The sequence below is a fragment of the Carettochelys insculpta genome, chromosome 12 (assembly GCF_033958435.1).
Source record: "Carettochelys insculpta isolate YL-2023 chromosome 12, ASM3395843v1, whole genome shotgun sequence".
Taxonomy (NCBI): Eukaryota; Metazoa; Chordata; order Testudines; family Carettochelyidae; genus Carettochelys; species Carettochelys insculpta.
The window spans coordinates 1,413,285-1,430,221 of NC_134148.1; the positions used below are offsets into that span (position 1 = coordinate 1,413,285).

Here is a 16,937-nt window from a genome sequence, read left to right on the forward strand (position 1 = left end):
GCATTTATCCTGCGAGGAAGGATGGGGCTATTGTACAGATGGGGAAATGAGACACAGAGTGAGTAAGCCTCGGATCCTGCAAGGATTGAAACCAATGGCAGTTTAGTGCCTAAACACCCCTGGGGGGACAACAGGTTCCAATCTGTACTACTCTGGTCTGGAGCCAACAGGCTTTTTCTGAAGTTGGTTTGTGGCAAGCTGGGATTTCTAGTATTCCTGAATTGCACATCTGTATTAAAGGTGCCAGGACCCTTGGGATGCTCCATGTACCATGTGTTACATGTAACTTCCAGGCCTTGCCTACAGAGGGACCTCCTCCAGTCGCACTTGTGTAGAAGTGTGTACACCTCTCCTCCCACTGCGATTCACAGCAGAGGGGTCAGTGACTGCCACAGAGCAGGGCATTAATGAAGAGCCAGACAAAGCCCAGTGTCTTCAGAGTGTCAGTTCTCCTAGTGCCTCGCTAACTGACCGCAGCAGGCTGTACTCTGTTGGGCATGCATCTGTTTGCACCACACCTTGATCACATGGTATGCAGACTTCAGAATATTTCCTGTTTATGGTTAGTATGATGGAGGCAAATACATCGCCCTTCCTTCTAAGGGCAAGTGGTGGCTGCAGAGAACCAGTTGCAACTCTGATTTAGGGATGCTGAGCTGTCGGGTTCCAAATAGCTCAGCAGAAGATGGGCACAGAGTAGCCCAACTGTACCATTCCCTCTTCCCCTCCTTCCTGTCCTCTGAGGGCAAGGAGCTGAGCGTGGGAACAGCTGGGGTAGGAAACAAGTTCTGCAGAGTTCTTCGTTGCAGAGTGCTGGCTTGTTTGAGGCTGCTGTGTGAGAGAGCGCTGGCACTGGCATCTGAGGTGTAAACAGGGAGGGAGCCCATGCCTGGGGAGCTCACAGTCTCATTTCAAACCTGGGGAGGAATCGGAGAGAGAAGTAATTGCAAGCAAATTGCCAAAGAGCAGAGGTCACTCTGAAACTGTTCTCACGTCCTGTCTCTTTTGTAGAGAGACTGAACACTTTGCATTCCAGTGGAATGTGGATGAAAAATGGGAAGGGGGCGGGTATATTTGGGGACTTTTTTTAACCCGTTTCCTGACTTGCTCTGTTTTGTAATTAACCACAGATCTACCGGGGGGACTTGGCCCAGGCTGCCTTTGTCTTGCTGTGGCTCGTGGGCTGAGACTGCCTGCATGGGTTGGCTGAGGCACTGGGTGTGACTCCTCTCCCTCCTGGCCCCTGCAGATATTCCACATGACTTATGACCTGGCAAGTGCGGTGGTGCGGATTGTGAACCTGATTGGTATGATGCTGCTGCTGTGTCACTGGGATGGCTGTCTGCAGTTCTTGGTGCCCATGCTGCAGGACTTCCCTGAAGACTGCTGGGTGTCCCTCAACCGCATGGTGGTAAGTGCTGACGCCCCAAAGCCTCCCACAACTCTCTCAGGATTAAAAGAATTTCCCTCTGGCCCCACACCGGGCAAGCATCCCTTCAGCATCTTCCCAAGGCACAGAACCCTATTCCACCCCTCTCCCCCTCTAACACCCTAGCTATCTGGCCACCCTCTAGTCTCTCCACCCAGTATCTTCCTCCTGTCTCCAGCAATCACCTGGAATGCACAGATGATGGAAGGTGGGATGCTCCTTGCAGAACTTCCTGTGGTGAAGTGGGCAGGGCTCACCAGCCTAGAAAGCAGCAGGGGCAGGACTGAAGTGGAGTCTGCTGCTGGCTGGACACGGGAAAAGGCACGAGCCCAGCTCCTCCTGCTGGTGGGAGCGACCAAGGAGGAGGGTTTGAAAAACTCCCACAAATCCTGCTCTGTGCAGGGAGTGGGCCCTTGTCAGTCTGTGGGGCTGAGCTGGAGCGGCAGTGTGCCCAGTGTGTCCCCTTTAGGGCAGGCAAGAATGTGAACTACAGGCCTAATCCCTGACACTGGTCCCTGCTGTGGTCCTCAGCAACTCCGCCTGCCTGGCCTCAGTTTCCCTGGGTATAAGATGGCGCAACTGCACTGCTCGCCTCCCAGCCTTGAGCGGGTGTGATGCAACTTCTAACTGTGCCAGGCAGTATTGCAACTCCTAGAGCAGAGCATTAACCAGGCTGTGTTGGTGCCTGCTGTGTTTATGGTGAGACATCGAACATATGGTGAATGCCTGATGAGCTTATAGTGTCCTTCAGCATTTCCCCAGGAATTCAGGATCCCTTATTCAAAAGGACAGTGTCCAGCTGATTAAGCAGCAAAACTGACAAACCTTAAAAAACTGCCTCTTATTGTAACTCCTCACCTCCAGATCCCTCAGCCAATCTCTTCTTCAAAATCAGCCACTGAAGCAGAAAGAAACCTGAAATTAATGAAAGGCTAGCCAGCATTGCATGTCTGCTGTGTGCAGAGCTGAGATGGGCCAGGGTGGGTGGGTGGCCTAGCCCAGAGTGAACGTGAAGCTAGAGGAAACCACCTGTGGGGGATTTGTTTCTTTCTTTCTCCCAACTTGTGAACGGTGCCAGACTGACGGCTCTGCGGATCTGCCTGACCGGTACAGCACAGACTGCCTCCTTGGGTGTGGTACAGCTACAGATGTAACCCATGCCAGTTCAAAGCCCTGGGGCATGTGGCAGTGGCCGCCATAGTTCCTCTCAAAGCACTTTACAAACAAGGTCGGTAGTCTTATGCCCCACCCTCCTTAATTTTTTTTTTTTTTACAAATGGAGAAACCAAGGCACAATGAAGTGATGTGACTTGCCCAGGATCACCCTCCAGCTAGTGGCAGAGCCAGGAAAGGAACCCTTGTGTTTTTGTCCAGTGTTCTAGCCACTAGGATACACTGCCTTCCACTTGTCTCACCAACTGCAAAGATGAGGAAAGAGTTGGCACATGAGACCTGTGAGGAGGGAAAAACATAGCTAAAATTTATCATCTTTAAAAGAAAAAAAAAACAGAATGGGGAGGGCAGGCCTGGATCACAACCGAGGAATATTTCCAGGGATGAGTGTGATGGAAGGAAAGAACTGTCTGCAGACCCAAAAGCTGGCAGGAGCTGTGGAGGGTGAAGGAAAAGCTAAGCAGAGTCAGGAGCTAGGTGAAAAGTGAAACACACCTCACTTTGGGATGAGTGACTGTATGAAAACTCCTGGACACTGGCAGGTTGGTTATGCCCCCATGTCAGTGCCTTTCTTCAGCTGCAGGCCTCACCTAGAGAAGGGATGCCCTTGGCAAGGGAAATCTTCCCCCAGGTGCAGTGAAGTTAAAGTGGGACGAGTTTGGGATGATCACATGACACACCTCTCTCCCCGTGTGAGCCCGAAGGGATTTGCTAGCTGTAGGCTGGCTCTGCTGGTGTCTCATTCCTGATGGAGCAAATCTATTACTGCAACACTGCTCGCAATGGACTGCCCTGCAGGAATCTCCCATAAGCCACTGCATCAGTTCCCACGGTGCCTTCTCAACAGTGCTCTGGGACCCTCTCGTGGGTGGCAGGTATCATGGGCCGGGCAAGGCTAAGTCTCCCCTAACCTAGGCTGTGGCCCTGCCCTGACTCTCCTCTCCCCCAAACCCAGTGGAGGCTCATCTTGGGCTGACTGCCTGGAACTGGAGCTCGGCTGGCTGGCCCAGGACATCTTGGGGCATGTGGGCTGGGCCAGGCCAGGCCAGCCCAACCCAGCCCAGCCCAGCCCAGGGCTGTTCATGTGTGACTGGCCAGCAGCCCAGGATCACGGCAGTTTGGCCAGGAGTCTTCAGGCTGCTGTGGGCCTCCAGGCTCTGGCAGGTGAAGGCTGGGCCGAAGAGGTGAGGTGGGGTGGGACATGAGGCAGAAGGGTCGGGTGCCTCGTCTCCATGAAAGGGCTGTTCACCTGCTGCCTGTGAACCCCTTGCTGCCTTTGAGGAGTTGCAAGAAATGCCACAAACATTTCAGTGTGTATCTGAGCAGGAGTGGCTGCGTATGAGACACAGAAGGCACCAGACTGGAGCAGCCTGTATACATTCGGCTAAAGCGAAACCCGCTTGGCAGATCGTTTCAACAATGCATTTCAATGCTCCTAAACGAGCTCAGTGCCACAGCTGTGTGCAAATGGACCCCGCTCAGCTGGGTTCACCCTCCTTCCTCTCTGTAGCTCGGTTCTGTTTATCTTCTAGTGAGAACAAAGCTACTTCCTTAACAGGTGAGGCCTTGTTTCTGTCCTCTGCTTCCCAAGAGCCAGCTGGAGAGGTGGAGATGTTTGACTAAGGCCAAACAGCAGGTTGTGGCAGAGCCTGCTCCTAAGTCTGTATCTCATTCCTCTGGATCTCAGGCCCCCAACACTTGTGACCATTGGAGACCCAGGTTTTGTGTGACATCGAGTTTCTCCTTCCTGTCGGTTCCTGCAGAGCTAAATGAGAACGGGATAGCGCCACACCTCACGAGAAGTTCCCAGCACCGTCGGCACCCTTCTCTGGTGAGAGAGGGTGTTAGCCTGGGTATGGGAGCCAGATTCCTGCAAGGCTGATGGAATTCTGCCCCCTGGTATTCCCTCGGCAGCGGCAGCTTGAGACCCCATCCTTTGCTTTCTCTCTTCACTTCTAACTTCTTCAGTAGCTGTTGTGTTCAGCCCCAAAGGTGGCGTATGTCCTTGATGGAAATGCGTTATTCTTCTGTGTGTACTGTCAACAGAGCTCTGCGGGAGCTTTTGGGCTGGGAGATGCTGGAGAGAAGCCAGATTGACACGGCCAGGTGGAGACACTTCTTGAGAGCTCTGGCCCCACTGTGCAGTGCCCATCTCTTGCCTTTGCCCTTGCAGTAACAGCCACAGAGGAGCATGAAGGCACATGGGGTGGGGTGGCTAGGTTCCCATCCTGTCACCTCACTAGGAGCAACAAAGGGTTACGTGCAGCCCAGGGCTTAGCTGCTCTTTGTGCTTCTTCTGGTTGGCTGTGAGGTTGGCTTGCTCCATGCTCGCCTTATGCTTCTGCTTTCCAGTGATGTGCCCCGGTTGGGGACTGGATCTTCTGTCTTGGGCCCCACTGCATTGCACCTGCGTCTCCTCAGCTGATCACAGTCAGGCACGTCAGTGCACAAATGTGCCCCCAGCCTCTGCGACATCTCCATAGGTCTTCTGTGCCTTCCCAAGATAAGCTTCTGCAAGCCACAGCTGGGGGTCCAGATTCTCCCAAGAGCTGCCGAGCTGCAGTGCCTGGGAGAGGAGACCCCTGCCCAACATCAGCCTGGTCTGCTCACTCCTGCTGCTAAATGACTGTCTCTAATTCAAATTGATTCTCCTAAACCACATCCATTTAATAGGGAAGGTTCATTACACAGAGAGGGAGAGAGACTGTGCACAGGCGGCAGCTGGTCTTTCTGGTGCTGTCAATCTACTGCCCATCTTGCATGGGACACTCCATCACGGGCATTGGTCTAGCCCATGACTTCTGAGCCACAAAAGCCTTCCAGAACATAGTCAGCAGGGGAGGGAGGGCTCCAGGTTAGGGAACGTGCGTGTGTCCTGATGTGAGGGAAGGTGCTTTTTACAGTGCTGGTTCTGTGAGTGTGAGGAGGGGCTGAGGGAAAGGGAAGGTGAATAAATGCAGTAACCACAGCGATAGCACCAAGGGAACAACCTGCTCACTACAACGAGACCTAGTTTGAGGGGTCCCAATAGCTCAGAGCTGGGGTAGCTCCTGGCACAGGACCCTGGGTAGTGACAGATGCTCCCTGCTTGGCCAGGGACCCCACAGCCTCACAAGAGGGGGCATGGCGGGGTGAGGGCCTAGCCAATTCAGCGCATAGCCCCTGCTCCATCCGTCAGGTTCTTCCTGGAGCATCATCCACAAGTGAAATCTGAGCTCCCGTTCTGAGGTGCAAGTGCTGCTCCCTTGGCAGAGTTGTCCCCGCAGGCATGGGGGCCCCTGGCATGGCAGGGAGCTGGAAGAGCTATTGCCGTGTTGCTGCCCTGTTGACCCCATGGCAGGAGAGGTTTTCCAATGCATGGCATTGCACTGACTCCTAGGGGTGAGGAGCTATGTACAGGGCACTGAATGGGCCACTTTTCTGTCCCTTTTTTCTGCTGCTTTTGTTGTGTCGCCCATTTGCATTCAGCATGTCCTGCTTATCCTCACTGCCTATAGCCTGGGTCAGACTGGCCTGGGTCTCTCCACTTGCCTGGTGCCCAGGAGTGCTATCCAGACGCTCCTGCTGCCCCTGGCTGCCCAAAAGACTCGGTCTCCATCTACGCTGGTGAAGCCCCCGAGAGGTTTCCCACCAATGGTATAATGTTGGGAGTCCTGTTGAAGACAGGTCATCAGCCTCTTCACTGCCACTGTGGCTAGAATGTCTCATGGGGAACAGGGCCCCCAGCGTTGCTTCCTGGTGGAGCTGAACCAGTGACGGGGAGCTCCTAGGAAACATCCCTAGCATAGTTTCTCTGGGTCATTATAATGATTGCTTGGTTATACTGCACTGGCACACCAACGCCCTGCACCGGGCTGGCCCAGGTGATTGGCACTTGTCGATCTGTAATTCTAGGGGTGGTGAACTTGTGGGTTCTTGACTGTCTCACGCCTGTAGCGGTTATAGGTCATGTTCAGTAAACCCTCGAGAAGCGTGATTTCGATTTGTGCTTGACTCACATTAATGCAAGTTAAGTGCAAATTGAAACTGTGCCCCCACTCCAGCCCCAACTCCCCCAGCTGGGAGAAACCCTGCCGTAAGCCTCTGGCTACCTCCCCACCACTCTTCCCCCCGCTGCCTACTCCCCCAGCCAGGAGAATTCTGGGGATCTCCTCCCTCAATTTACGCAAAATTCGATTTACGTGGAGGTTGCCCAGGATGCAACCTCCGTGCAAATCAAGGGATTACTGTATGTCATTGCAGCTGTGTCTGGTGACCAGGTAATGACCAGACAGAATCTTATGGGAAGGATGGTATGGCCATTGCTGCACTCCCAGAGGTAGTTAATACACCTATATTCGGTGTGTGCGTAGTCTGAGGAGTTCACAGAACCTCACTGTTGCCTGTGTTCAACCCTCTCTAGTGCTGCAGCAGTTGGTGTGCTCCTGCTGGTCATTGCAGCACAGAGCTGAGACTGCCCAGGCTCTCCCCAGAAGGCAGTGAGACCATCTGCCTTTTGCTGTGACAGCTCAGTGCATCCTTGCAATATGGTCACCCCTACTTTGAGCTGCTCCTAGGGAGACATACTAGTTTACATGGAAAACAAGTCCCTGCTCTGGGGAGAGGGCTGCCTGGACATTATCATTACTAACACACTTTTGCCCCTTCCTGCCTGTTCAGTTCCGGGTGTGGCACTCCTGAGCTGGCAAGTGAATCAGAGACATATACGTGAGGTTGGAACACAACCCATTGATGGGCTGCTGAACAGCAGCTTGGAGTAGGGCCACTTGTGGTACCCCCCCCCACCAGTTGTTCCCCACGTTAATCCGCTTTTCAGGCAGAGCAGTGATTTGCTGCAGTTCTTACTCCAGGCACATGTTGCCCTGGGACTAGTGCTGCAGCCTGTGTGAGCTCTGATTGATTGTGCTGCCTGAACTCATCTTGGGTTAGCTGCATCCTAGTCTCTCCAGGTACCCTGTGCAGAAGGGCTGTCTGGGACAAATATGCACAATTTGTGTAAATCAGAGCCATGATTTTCAAAGGGGTAGCCTAGCGTTAGGGTCCTGTGCCAGAGTTGGGCACCCACATAGAAAATCTAATTACTCAACTCTGTTGAGTGCCCATCTGTTGCCAAGAGAGTCGGTGGAACTGCTTGATACACAGCCTTTGGTGAATTAAGTCACCTATTTAGGTACATTAAATATGGACATAGCAGCCAACCATAGGCATCTGTGTTTAAAAGTGTTTCTCCCAGGGAACAGGTCCCATAATGCTGCTAATGCCCTGTCTGTCTGTCTGTCTGTCTTAGAATGACTCCTGGGGGAAGCAGTATTCCTATGCGCTGTTCAAGGCGATGAGTCACATGCTCTGTATTGGCTATGGGCAGCAGGCTCCCGTTGGCATGTCAGATGTGTGGCTCACCATGCTGAGCATGATCGTCGGTGCCACCTGCTATGCCATGTTCATCGGCCATGCCACGGCCCTCATCCAGTCGTTGGACTCCTCACGGCGGCAGTACCAAGAGAAGGTAAGGGCCCTGCTTTGCTGCCCTGGGGGGCTGTCCGTTGTCTTGAGGCATGCAGGTCTGTGTGTAGCCTGGCAGAGTGAGTGATTAGAGTGGCGGTGCCACCAAACGTTTATGGAGCGGTTGGGTCTGTTCACTCACTCCAAGGAATCCCACTGGCTCGTGGCAGAAAACCAGCATTTCAGCCACAAGAGGCATGGCTTGACTCTCTTTCTAAAGGGACACCATCAGCCTGGGTGGCAGCTCCTCTCACCCACCTTTTCTCTCTCTCAGGCTCGGTTTCAAGGCTCACATCCATCTTCCAGTGAGTGCCACTATTGTTTTAGCAAGGCCTTTCTTTAAAAGTATCCATTCCAACCACCCAGCACTTGTGAGCCACTCTCAAAGCGTATGGGAGCCCAACAGGCAGTTGAGTAGGCTGTGTAGCTGCCAGAAGACCGCAGGGTGAAGCAGTGTAATGACCTTGCAGTGTCATGCTATTGCATTGCACCTTTGTGTATTAGTAGATGCATTATCCAACCAGTGATGCTCGTGATATAGTATCATGATGTAATTATTTTGTCCCAGCAGATACAAAAGGACAGGAATCTAACTGAATGAGAAGCAGCCAGGCTGTGCACAGTAGTAGAGAAGAAAAAGCAATTGTAGAATGGGGTGTAGTTGTGGGCCTGGGGTTTAGGTGCTCCAGAGAGGAGGAGTCCACTTAACAGCAGGGGAGTTTGATTGCCTCTAGATATGGACACAGGGACCTAGCACTGGTCAGCAGAGTTCAAGCGCTTCTGGAAGAGAAGCTGTATGATTAGAAGAGCCAAGTAACTTTCAAAATGGCAGACTGATGGTTTAGTGGTCAGGGTATTAGGAGTTAAGAGACATGAGTTCTGATCCTGACAGGGGTACTGATTTTCAGACTGACACCAGGCAAGTCATTTTTCATCTCCATGCTGTAGTTTCCTCATCTACGAATCCAGGATGATTTATCATTTAAGTGGGTAAAGCAACATATTGTGGGGCTTCACAGAAGTGAGCTTTTAAGGAGGCACTTGAAGGACATGGAGGGGTACAATTGTGGATCTCATCCAGAAGAAGGTCTAGCCAGGGGAGGATGAAAACAGGAAAAGAGGAGGAAGAAACAGGCGTGGCGGGTTGAGTAGCTTGCACAGAGGGCAGAAGCAAGTCTGGAAACAAATGGAAACAAGAAAAGTAGGTAGGACCTCATTGTGGGGAGCTTGAACCTGAATTTGATTGAGAAGTTCAGAGAGAGAGCCAGGGCTAGAAGCTGAGGAGGAACTGTTTAGGATCAACAAAGGATGTTACGTACAGCACTTTGCCACTGTATTGTGGATGGTTTGGAAGAAGGAGGAGAGAGAATAAGGAATGCAAAAGAGAAGGACCCTGCAGCTGTCTCTGCAAATTGATCAATTGTGCACAGAGCATTTCTACAAATATCAGAGGGGTAGCTGAATTTGTCTGTTTCTTCAAAAACAATAAGAAATCCTGTGACACCTTATAGACTAATGGATAATTTGGAGCGTAAGCTTTTGTGGGCAAAGACCCGCCTCGTTAGCTGTAACTGTTCCAAATTATCTGTTAGTCTATAAGGTGCCACAGGACTTCTTGTTGTCATTTCTACAAATTTACTTGAAATAATGTGTAATTTACGTGTCCATTGTATCCCTTGGCCCCAAACATTATGCCGTGGGGGTGGGGGGTGGGTGTATGAAGTGTCTAATGAAAGCTGAGGATACCCTGAATCTGTGTATGCAACTTATATGTCTGTGTCATTTTTCTAGATGGCATTACGGGTTTTCATTCTGTAGTTGTATTAGCAATGTTTTAGTGCTAAGATTCACCATAGGAGGTGTGAACTCAGCCCCAGCCAGGGTAATGTGCTTAACAAAGGCTCTGACATCAAATCCACATCTCAGAAATTTGGGACTTGTCAAAGGCATGCAGCTCACTGGTCAGGTGACTTGGGTTGAGCAAAGGAATTGAAGTCAGATGCCCAGATATCCAATCCACCTCCCATGTAAATGACTGGGATGTGCTAGCAAAACCAGCGACCAATGGCATTTTGCCACAGCAGCTCCCCGGGTCAGGTGACATTGACCCTTGAGTGCCTGATGTGGAGAAGAAAGGGCTTTTTCCATCCACAAGAGAAAATTATGAAGTGGGCCACCTAGCAGTGTCCATCTTGGACTTGGTCTTTTGTTCTTTGTTCTGGTTCCTATTCCAAGGATCTATGTTCCAGCATGCTGACTGCAGCTTGCCAGATCTCCAATTCTCCAGTAACTAAAGTTCTGTTACCTGGAATCTTACCCCTTATGAAGTGTATTTTCAGACACTTTCCAGAATCAGCACAGAACATCGCTGGCCTGCGTCTGTAACTGATGTATGTAAAGTATCGCTTTGACAATTTTTCTCTCTAACCCCGTTCTTTCTTTTTTGTTAATAAACCTTTAGATGTCTAGATCTGAAGGATTTGGGCATTTGCATGTTGTTTTGGGTAAGATCCAAATATATATTGACCGGGGACTGTGGCTGGGCCCTTTGGGCCCAGAAGAATCTGTGTGGTGTTGGTGAAATAGGTTTTAAAAACCTCTCACCTAAGTTTGGGGTTGTTGGTCTGGGCTGGAGTAGCAGCTGGGAAGTCTGTGGGTTTGCTTGTGTGGCTTCTGGCTGGCCAGTGGGGCTGGCAGAGGTGCTATTGTGGCTAACTGGATTTGCCATAGTGAGAAGGAGATCCCAGCCTGGGCTGTAAGTGGGCTGGTTTTAAGCGAAGTTACCCTGGATTGATTTCCTTAACTGTGCCTGGCAATCCCGTCCTATCACAGCTGGTTTGCAGAGTCTTGGGTTGTGTTCTTTGCTCTTAACGAAACTTTCTCTCTGGAAAGGGTTCAGTGTCAAGCTGGCAACACAGTGTTAAGTGCCTTATATTTTTGTTAAGCCAGTTTGCTCTTGCATTAGAAAGTGCCAAAATAGGTCTCTGGAGGACCCCAAGGATAGACTCAGGGCTGGACACTGCAGTCATCAATGGGAGAGTTGCCTGTGATACAGCCCTAAGCTCTACAGTTTGTGATCCAAGTGGTTGGATGTTTGGACAACCTGCTCCAGTTCCAGGGATCAGCTGCCTCTTCTGTCCCTGCCCTCACTGTATGTGAGTACCAGGGTGCCGGAACAATTTGTGTAGTGGGGCAGGGCTGCGAACCATTGAACCAAACTGTAATCACAAGCCAGTCTGTGATGGAAGCTGACAGAGGTTCTGCACCGCCTCACGTGCTCCCAGTTCCAGCGCCGGCGGTGAGCGTTGCACATACGAGAACAGTCCTTGCGGTGCTCCGTGGGGCGGGGGGAGCTGAGACACAGCAAGATTCAGTGACTTGTGCACCGTCACCCGGAGAGGCAGGAAGTGAACCCAGGTCACGGGTAACCATGTCCAGCCTCCAACCATAAGCCCATTCTTGTTCCTGAGCATCTTCCCTTCATCCCTTGTGTGCAGCGTGGCAGGGCATTGGCACAACAGTTCCCTGAAGGTACCATTGGCCTGCTAGTGATGCTGCTCAGAGGTCTCCATGTAACTGCTGTGCCCTGGGAAAGGTCCCATGCTAAAGAGAGGCTGGCTCATTTGGCATTTGAGCTGGGCTCAGTCCTGAGGGGGCCCTATGCCCTCAACTGCCATGCTCTGCCCTGGGATTTGAGGGCATTCAGTACCTGGGATCGTGTTCCTGCCATTGGGGAGCCTTGGGCCCTGGTGTGCCTCATCCCTCCTGGTCTCAGCCTGGGGCTCATGCCAGTCCCCTCTCCTGTGGGCTGTCGGACGTTGGTCTCATGTTGGTCGTTGGGTTAGCATGCAGGTGCTGGAAGGTGCTGAGGGTTTCTGATCACCGGGAGGCCAGACTCAAGGCCGTTGGTCGGCGGTTTCTCGGGGTGGGGGAGCCTCTGGCACTTTGCCATGGAATTGGTGCTGTTCAGTCAAGAATCTCCCTGGCACCTGCTGAGCAGACCTGGCGAGGCTTTTCCCTTTGCTAAATCGAGCCTTTTATATTGTTTATTATCCCATGGCCATGCCACAGACCCGTAAACCCCCGTCAGACAACCTGCCAGCTCATCCCTTTTCCAGACCCCTCCAGCTCCACTGCTGCTCCCTGCACTGGAGATGAAAGGAGTTGTGTTAGCGGAGCTCAGGCTCTGGGCTCCCAGCAGAGCCATATGCACAGGCTGGGGGAGGGTGAGGTAGGGGCTGTCAGAGGAGGCCGGGTTCAATGACAAATTGGCTGCTGTTCGTCTCCAGCTGCTTCCTCTCCTCTGCTCCCCACACTGAGATGCCCTATTGATTTTTCATTGTCCTAGAGCGCGGCAGGATTAATATTAATGGGAAGTCATTATTCACCCCCCTCGATAGACTCTGTAACCTTGAGCCAGCTGGGAGAGCTGAACGTGCTTCTTGGAACAGGACAGGGAGGGCTGGGCTCCCTGGACTCCACTCCTGCCCTAGCTCCTCCAATGTTTCAGTGGCAGTGGGAGTGAAGTGTGTCCTCTGGGGAGGTGTGGCTTTCTCGTGGCGTCTCCTGCGACGCAGCCACTGACAAGAACTAGGTCTTGCTGCTGTCAGCTGTGCAGAGCCCAGCTTAGGTGAAATCTCTTCTTAGAGGCCCTTGCCCTTTGCTGATCTCACGCACTCTCTCAAACCCTCTTCTCCCCACCTTTGCTGCTCTCCATACCACCCAGCCTAAGGCCATTGACTAAATGTTTGCGTGCAGCTCCAGATGGCTTGTCATTGCACCAAAGGGGCAGCTTCAGTTCTCATGCACGCCCCTGGGAGGCGGTTGTCCTGTCTGGGGTGTCTTTGAAAGAGACATTAAAGAAGAAGAGCCATCCCAGGGCCAGTTCATGGCTAAGCATGCACTGCGAGAGTGATGGAGCTCGTGTTGGTGGAAACTGGCCAGAGAACTCTTAGGTCTCCAAAACTCAGTCTGTCTCCTTCTGTTTGGGTGAGTGATAGAACTCTGCATCGAAAGTGAGCGACATAGACAGAGCTTTACTGACCATTGCTGGGCTCAGACTCTAGGGGACTTTTGGATGTTCTCGGCAAGGTGGGATAGGTATTTGGTTTTCAAGTCTTCACTCAGAACGTGGTGGAAGAGTCAACAAGACATTTCAAAGTTCTCAATCTGTTTCATACAAGCCAGTGAAGAGCTGCCATTGTTAATGACTGTTGTTCCTCACAGCTGTGCTCTGAACCTGTCACCTCACCACCACCACCACCTGGGTTCAGATAGCTTGTAACAAACGGGAGATGAACTGGCCTGTGCTCTATGTTAGAAAGGGCTCCTAGACACCCAGTCCAGGGCTATAATCTATTGTATCAGCCAGCTCAGGGAGATGCTGAGGTCTGAGTGTGTCAGGCTTGTTCAGCTAGGGGTATGTGTACCCTGGGGGTGCGCAGAGCAATTCCTGGGGGCACAGCTACTCATCTAGATATTTGCCTAGTTTTACAACAGGCCATATAGAAAACATGAGCACAGTCGATGTACGGTAAAATTCCACATGGACAATGACTTGTTATACTGCTCTGTGTACTCTCATGGAATCCTAAGTATAATATTTATAGTCCAATTGATTTGTTTTAGAATTATATGGTAAACAGGAAGTCGTTTGTCAGTAATAGTGTGCAGTGACGCGTTTCTGTGATGCTGTGGAGTGGTCAGAGCTGATTTTGTAAGCAAGGCTCTTAAGAGAAGTACGTTGTGGGGTGTGCCACGCAAGTCAGACTCCTGGAAAGGGTGAGCGCTACTGATCTTAGTGAGTTGGGTACACCTGAGCCTGGGGGAGGGTAAGTGTAGGTTTGAAACACTGCACACGTGTGTGTGGGAGCAGAAGGGTCAGAGTTAGTTGCATGTGCAGCACATAAACAACATCCAGAAACGACTGGGTCAAAGTAATCACTGGCACAACTCCTCTCTTGTCCATGGAATTACACCAGAGCTGAACACTTGGACCGCTGCATCTGACTGACAGTGGCAGAGGCTCAGATTCTGACAGCCAGTATTGCCAAGAGTGGCTCTCCACCAAGGGGGCATGCGTTTGGTCTCATAGCCATGTGCAGCAACAATCTAGCCTGCGCAGAGTGTGCGTGTGTGTTCTGTCTTTGCATGTTCTCGGTGAGGCAAATGCTCTCGTCGTTAGCAGTTCATTACCTCCCAGATGGGCGGGCGGGACCAGTCAAACATCATTATCAGGTTTTGAATTCATTTCTGCAAATGTCTAGGCAAATAAATGAGTCTGACTGAGTGAGTGCCAAGCCTCCCTGCTGAGCAGTGACCCCCACGGGAACCCAACTGGAGGTGCCTGGTCAGCGGGCACTGATTGGAGACGCACAGCTGCCTCCTTCCCCACCCTGACCCCTTACTCCGGACACTTCCTCCCATCTCTCTTTCCTCCTCCTCACCACTGCAAAAGGAACTTTGTGTTCTCCATTACCTCGGCCTCCCCACACCCACAAGTCATGCAACGCCAGCCAGTGTGCAAGCTGGGGGCTTCAAAGGAGCAGAGGTGGGTCCCTGGGAAATCTCAAGCCCTGGGCTTAGGGCCAGAGCCTGACCACCCAGGACTGACAGGGGTGTGCAGCTTTGCAGAGGAGGTGCCTGGCCTGTCTGCTCCTGGCAGGGCTGGAGAGCAATGCACTCTGGGTACCCCAAAGGCGCAGGCTGCCTGAGCATTGCCCTGTGTGCCACCTCCCTGTGAGATGCTCTTGCCCCAGCCAGCCTGTTTGAAGGTGCTGTCCTGATCACAGGCCAGGCTGGAGGGCAGGTCCCAGTGGCCCAAGGGCCGATTAACAGCCTCGAGGGGCAGCAGGGGAGGCTGATGGTCCCTGCTGGACTGTGCCTAGATCCTGCTGGATGAGTGGTCCATGGAGAAATGCACACCAAGTGTTCAGCCCATTTCTGGGGGCTTGTAATACAAGAGGCGATAAGGGCCCTAATTCTGCTTACACAACTGTGAATCAGAAGTAACTTTGCTGGTGTCACTGGCATTGAGGTCAGGACCTGGCCCAGATTGCTCTTCAGATTTCAGTAGCACAGGCCAAACTGCAGAAATCTGATCCCCACCCAAATCCCAGTTCTTGGGGAGCTGAGAACCAGGAAGTCCAGTGGTGAGTATTTGCAAAATGTGGGTTTGGGTCCAGATGCAGCCATCAAGCGCTCCGGAAGTTGAGGTGTGGATAGATCTAGGATTAGGTTTATTCCTATTTTTAATAAGCAGTCAAAGTAGCATTGCTGCAGTATCCCAGAATCACCAGGGCGTTGCTATGGGAAAGACCTGCAGTGCAGACTGTCTCTGCAAAGGCGATCATACCTGCTTCTCTTTCTGCACCTGCCTAGTCCTGGGGAAGTCAGTGGGAGCCCTTGTTAGGTGTGAAGTTAAGCGCATGCAATACTGGCAGGGTCAGTGTGTAATGGGACTACTTGCACTGATTTCAACCCACGCAAAAGGTGAGACTGGAGGAGAGAGGAGGCGTTGCAAACTTTGGTACTGACCCCAAAGACACTTGGCATGGACCCCTGCAAAGTGAAACAGATGGGCTACACAACTGCCCTGCTGCTGTCTCCCCTGGTTTTATTGCAGGTGTTCCAATGTGTGTTTATTTGCTTAAAGCCCCACATCTGGGAGTCCTGGGATTATATGAGAATCTGTTGGTTTTGTATATGGATTTTAAAGCAACACCTAGCCCTCATGGTTGCAGAAAAATGTTAATAGTGTGAAATCGGAATGCTTAAACTCCAGAAATCAAATACAAGTAATGCAATGTTTGTTTTTAAAAAAAAAACACTTTTTTTAAAAACCTTCCTCTGTGTGTGTGTGTGTGTGTGTGTGTGTGTGTGTGTGTGCGTGCACGCTAATGATATTTGAATGCCTGGGGATTGAAAATAAAACTCCAGACCTAATTCTAATCTTGGATCATAGAAAATGCAACAAAGATGCAATCAAGACATTCCATTTGGCAGATTCAGCGACCGGAGCTCTGTCCGTGTAGAATGTGAATTCACCAGAGCCCCTGTCAGGGTGATGGCTTTGTATGTGATGGGTGCTGATCTTTGCCTTTAATCTGTTCTCATAGATTATATAGTGCCCTCAAAGCACTGCGATATTTCATTCACTAAATGTACTGAGCCCGACTCTCATCCCTCTTACATTAATGCAGCTCTGCAGAGTTCATCCTGGCTTCACGTGGGTGAGACTGACAGTGGGCTCAGGCTAACAGGCACTGGAAGCACATAAGCAATACTATTCTGGGTAGGAAATACTTCTCTCTGGAGGAGAGGTCAGGGAAGTGGTTTGGATTCTTCTAAGGGGGTGTGTGTGCATGCAGGCCTGTGAGTTAACTGAATGGAGAAAATGGAAATCAAAGTGTTTCTGGAGATCTGAAAACTGCTCTCTGTGGGTCACAGGAGAGCTTGATGGAGAGTGGGGACGGCCAGGAGGGGGAGGCGAGCAGTACTTTGTATGTGCAGAAACCTTCCTCGTGGAGTTCCTGAGGAATGTGTCCAGGTCTGTTATACTGCAGCTGGCATGTGGCACCATAACTGGGAGCAATGGAGTAAAATGAGTTTAAAAGTGTTCGCTGCTGCCATCCGCCCCCCCACCAGGCTTTGAGTGAGTTGTGCAGGGAAGGGGGCATAGAGTGACCCACCACCCCGGGACAGGAAAGATTCCCAATTAGTTCCTTCCTGTCCAATGTGTTAGTGTTGCCTGCACCAGAGCTCATCGGGGATCACAGACTGAAAGATGATTGAGATTAAAATGCACCCAGTTAAAATGCAGCGAGATTGAGAT

General features: G+C 51.5%; 1 protein-coding gene across 1 annotated transcript in view; it reads left to right on the forward strand.

Moving 5' to 3' along the window:
• Window positions 1-16,937, forward strand: part of HCN4 (hyperpolarization activated cyclic nucleotide gated potassium channel 4) — a 114,568-nt gene that overhangs the window by 75,477 nt on the left and 22,154 nt on the right. Inside the window, exons 3-4 of the mRNA XM_075006717.1 lie at window positions 1,250-1,411; window positions 7,890-8,108. Coding sequence (XP_074862818.1) covers window positions 1,250-1,411; window positions 7,890-8,108 — 381 coding nt within the window. The remainder of the gene's footprint in view (window positions 1-1,249; window positions 1,412-7,889; window positions 8,109-16,937) is intronic.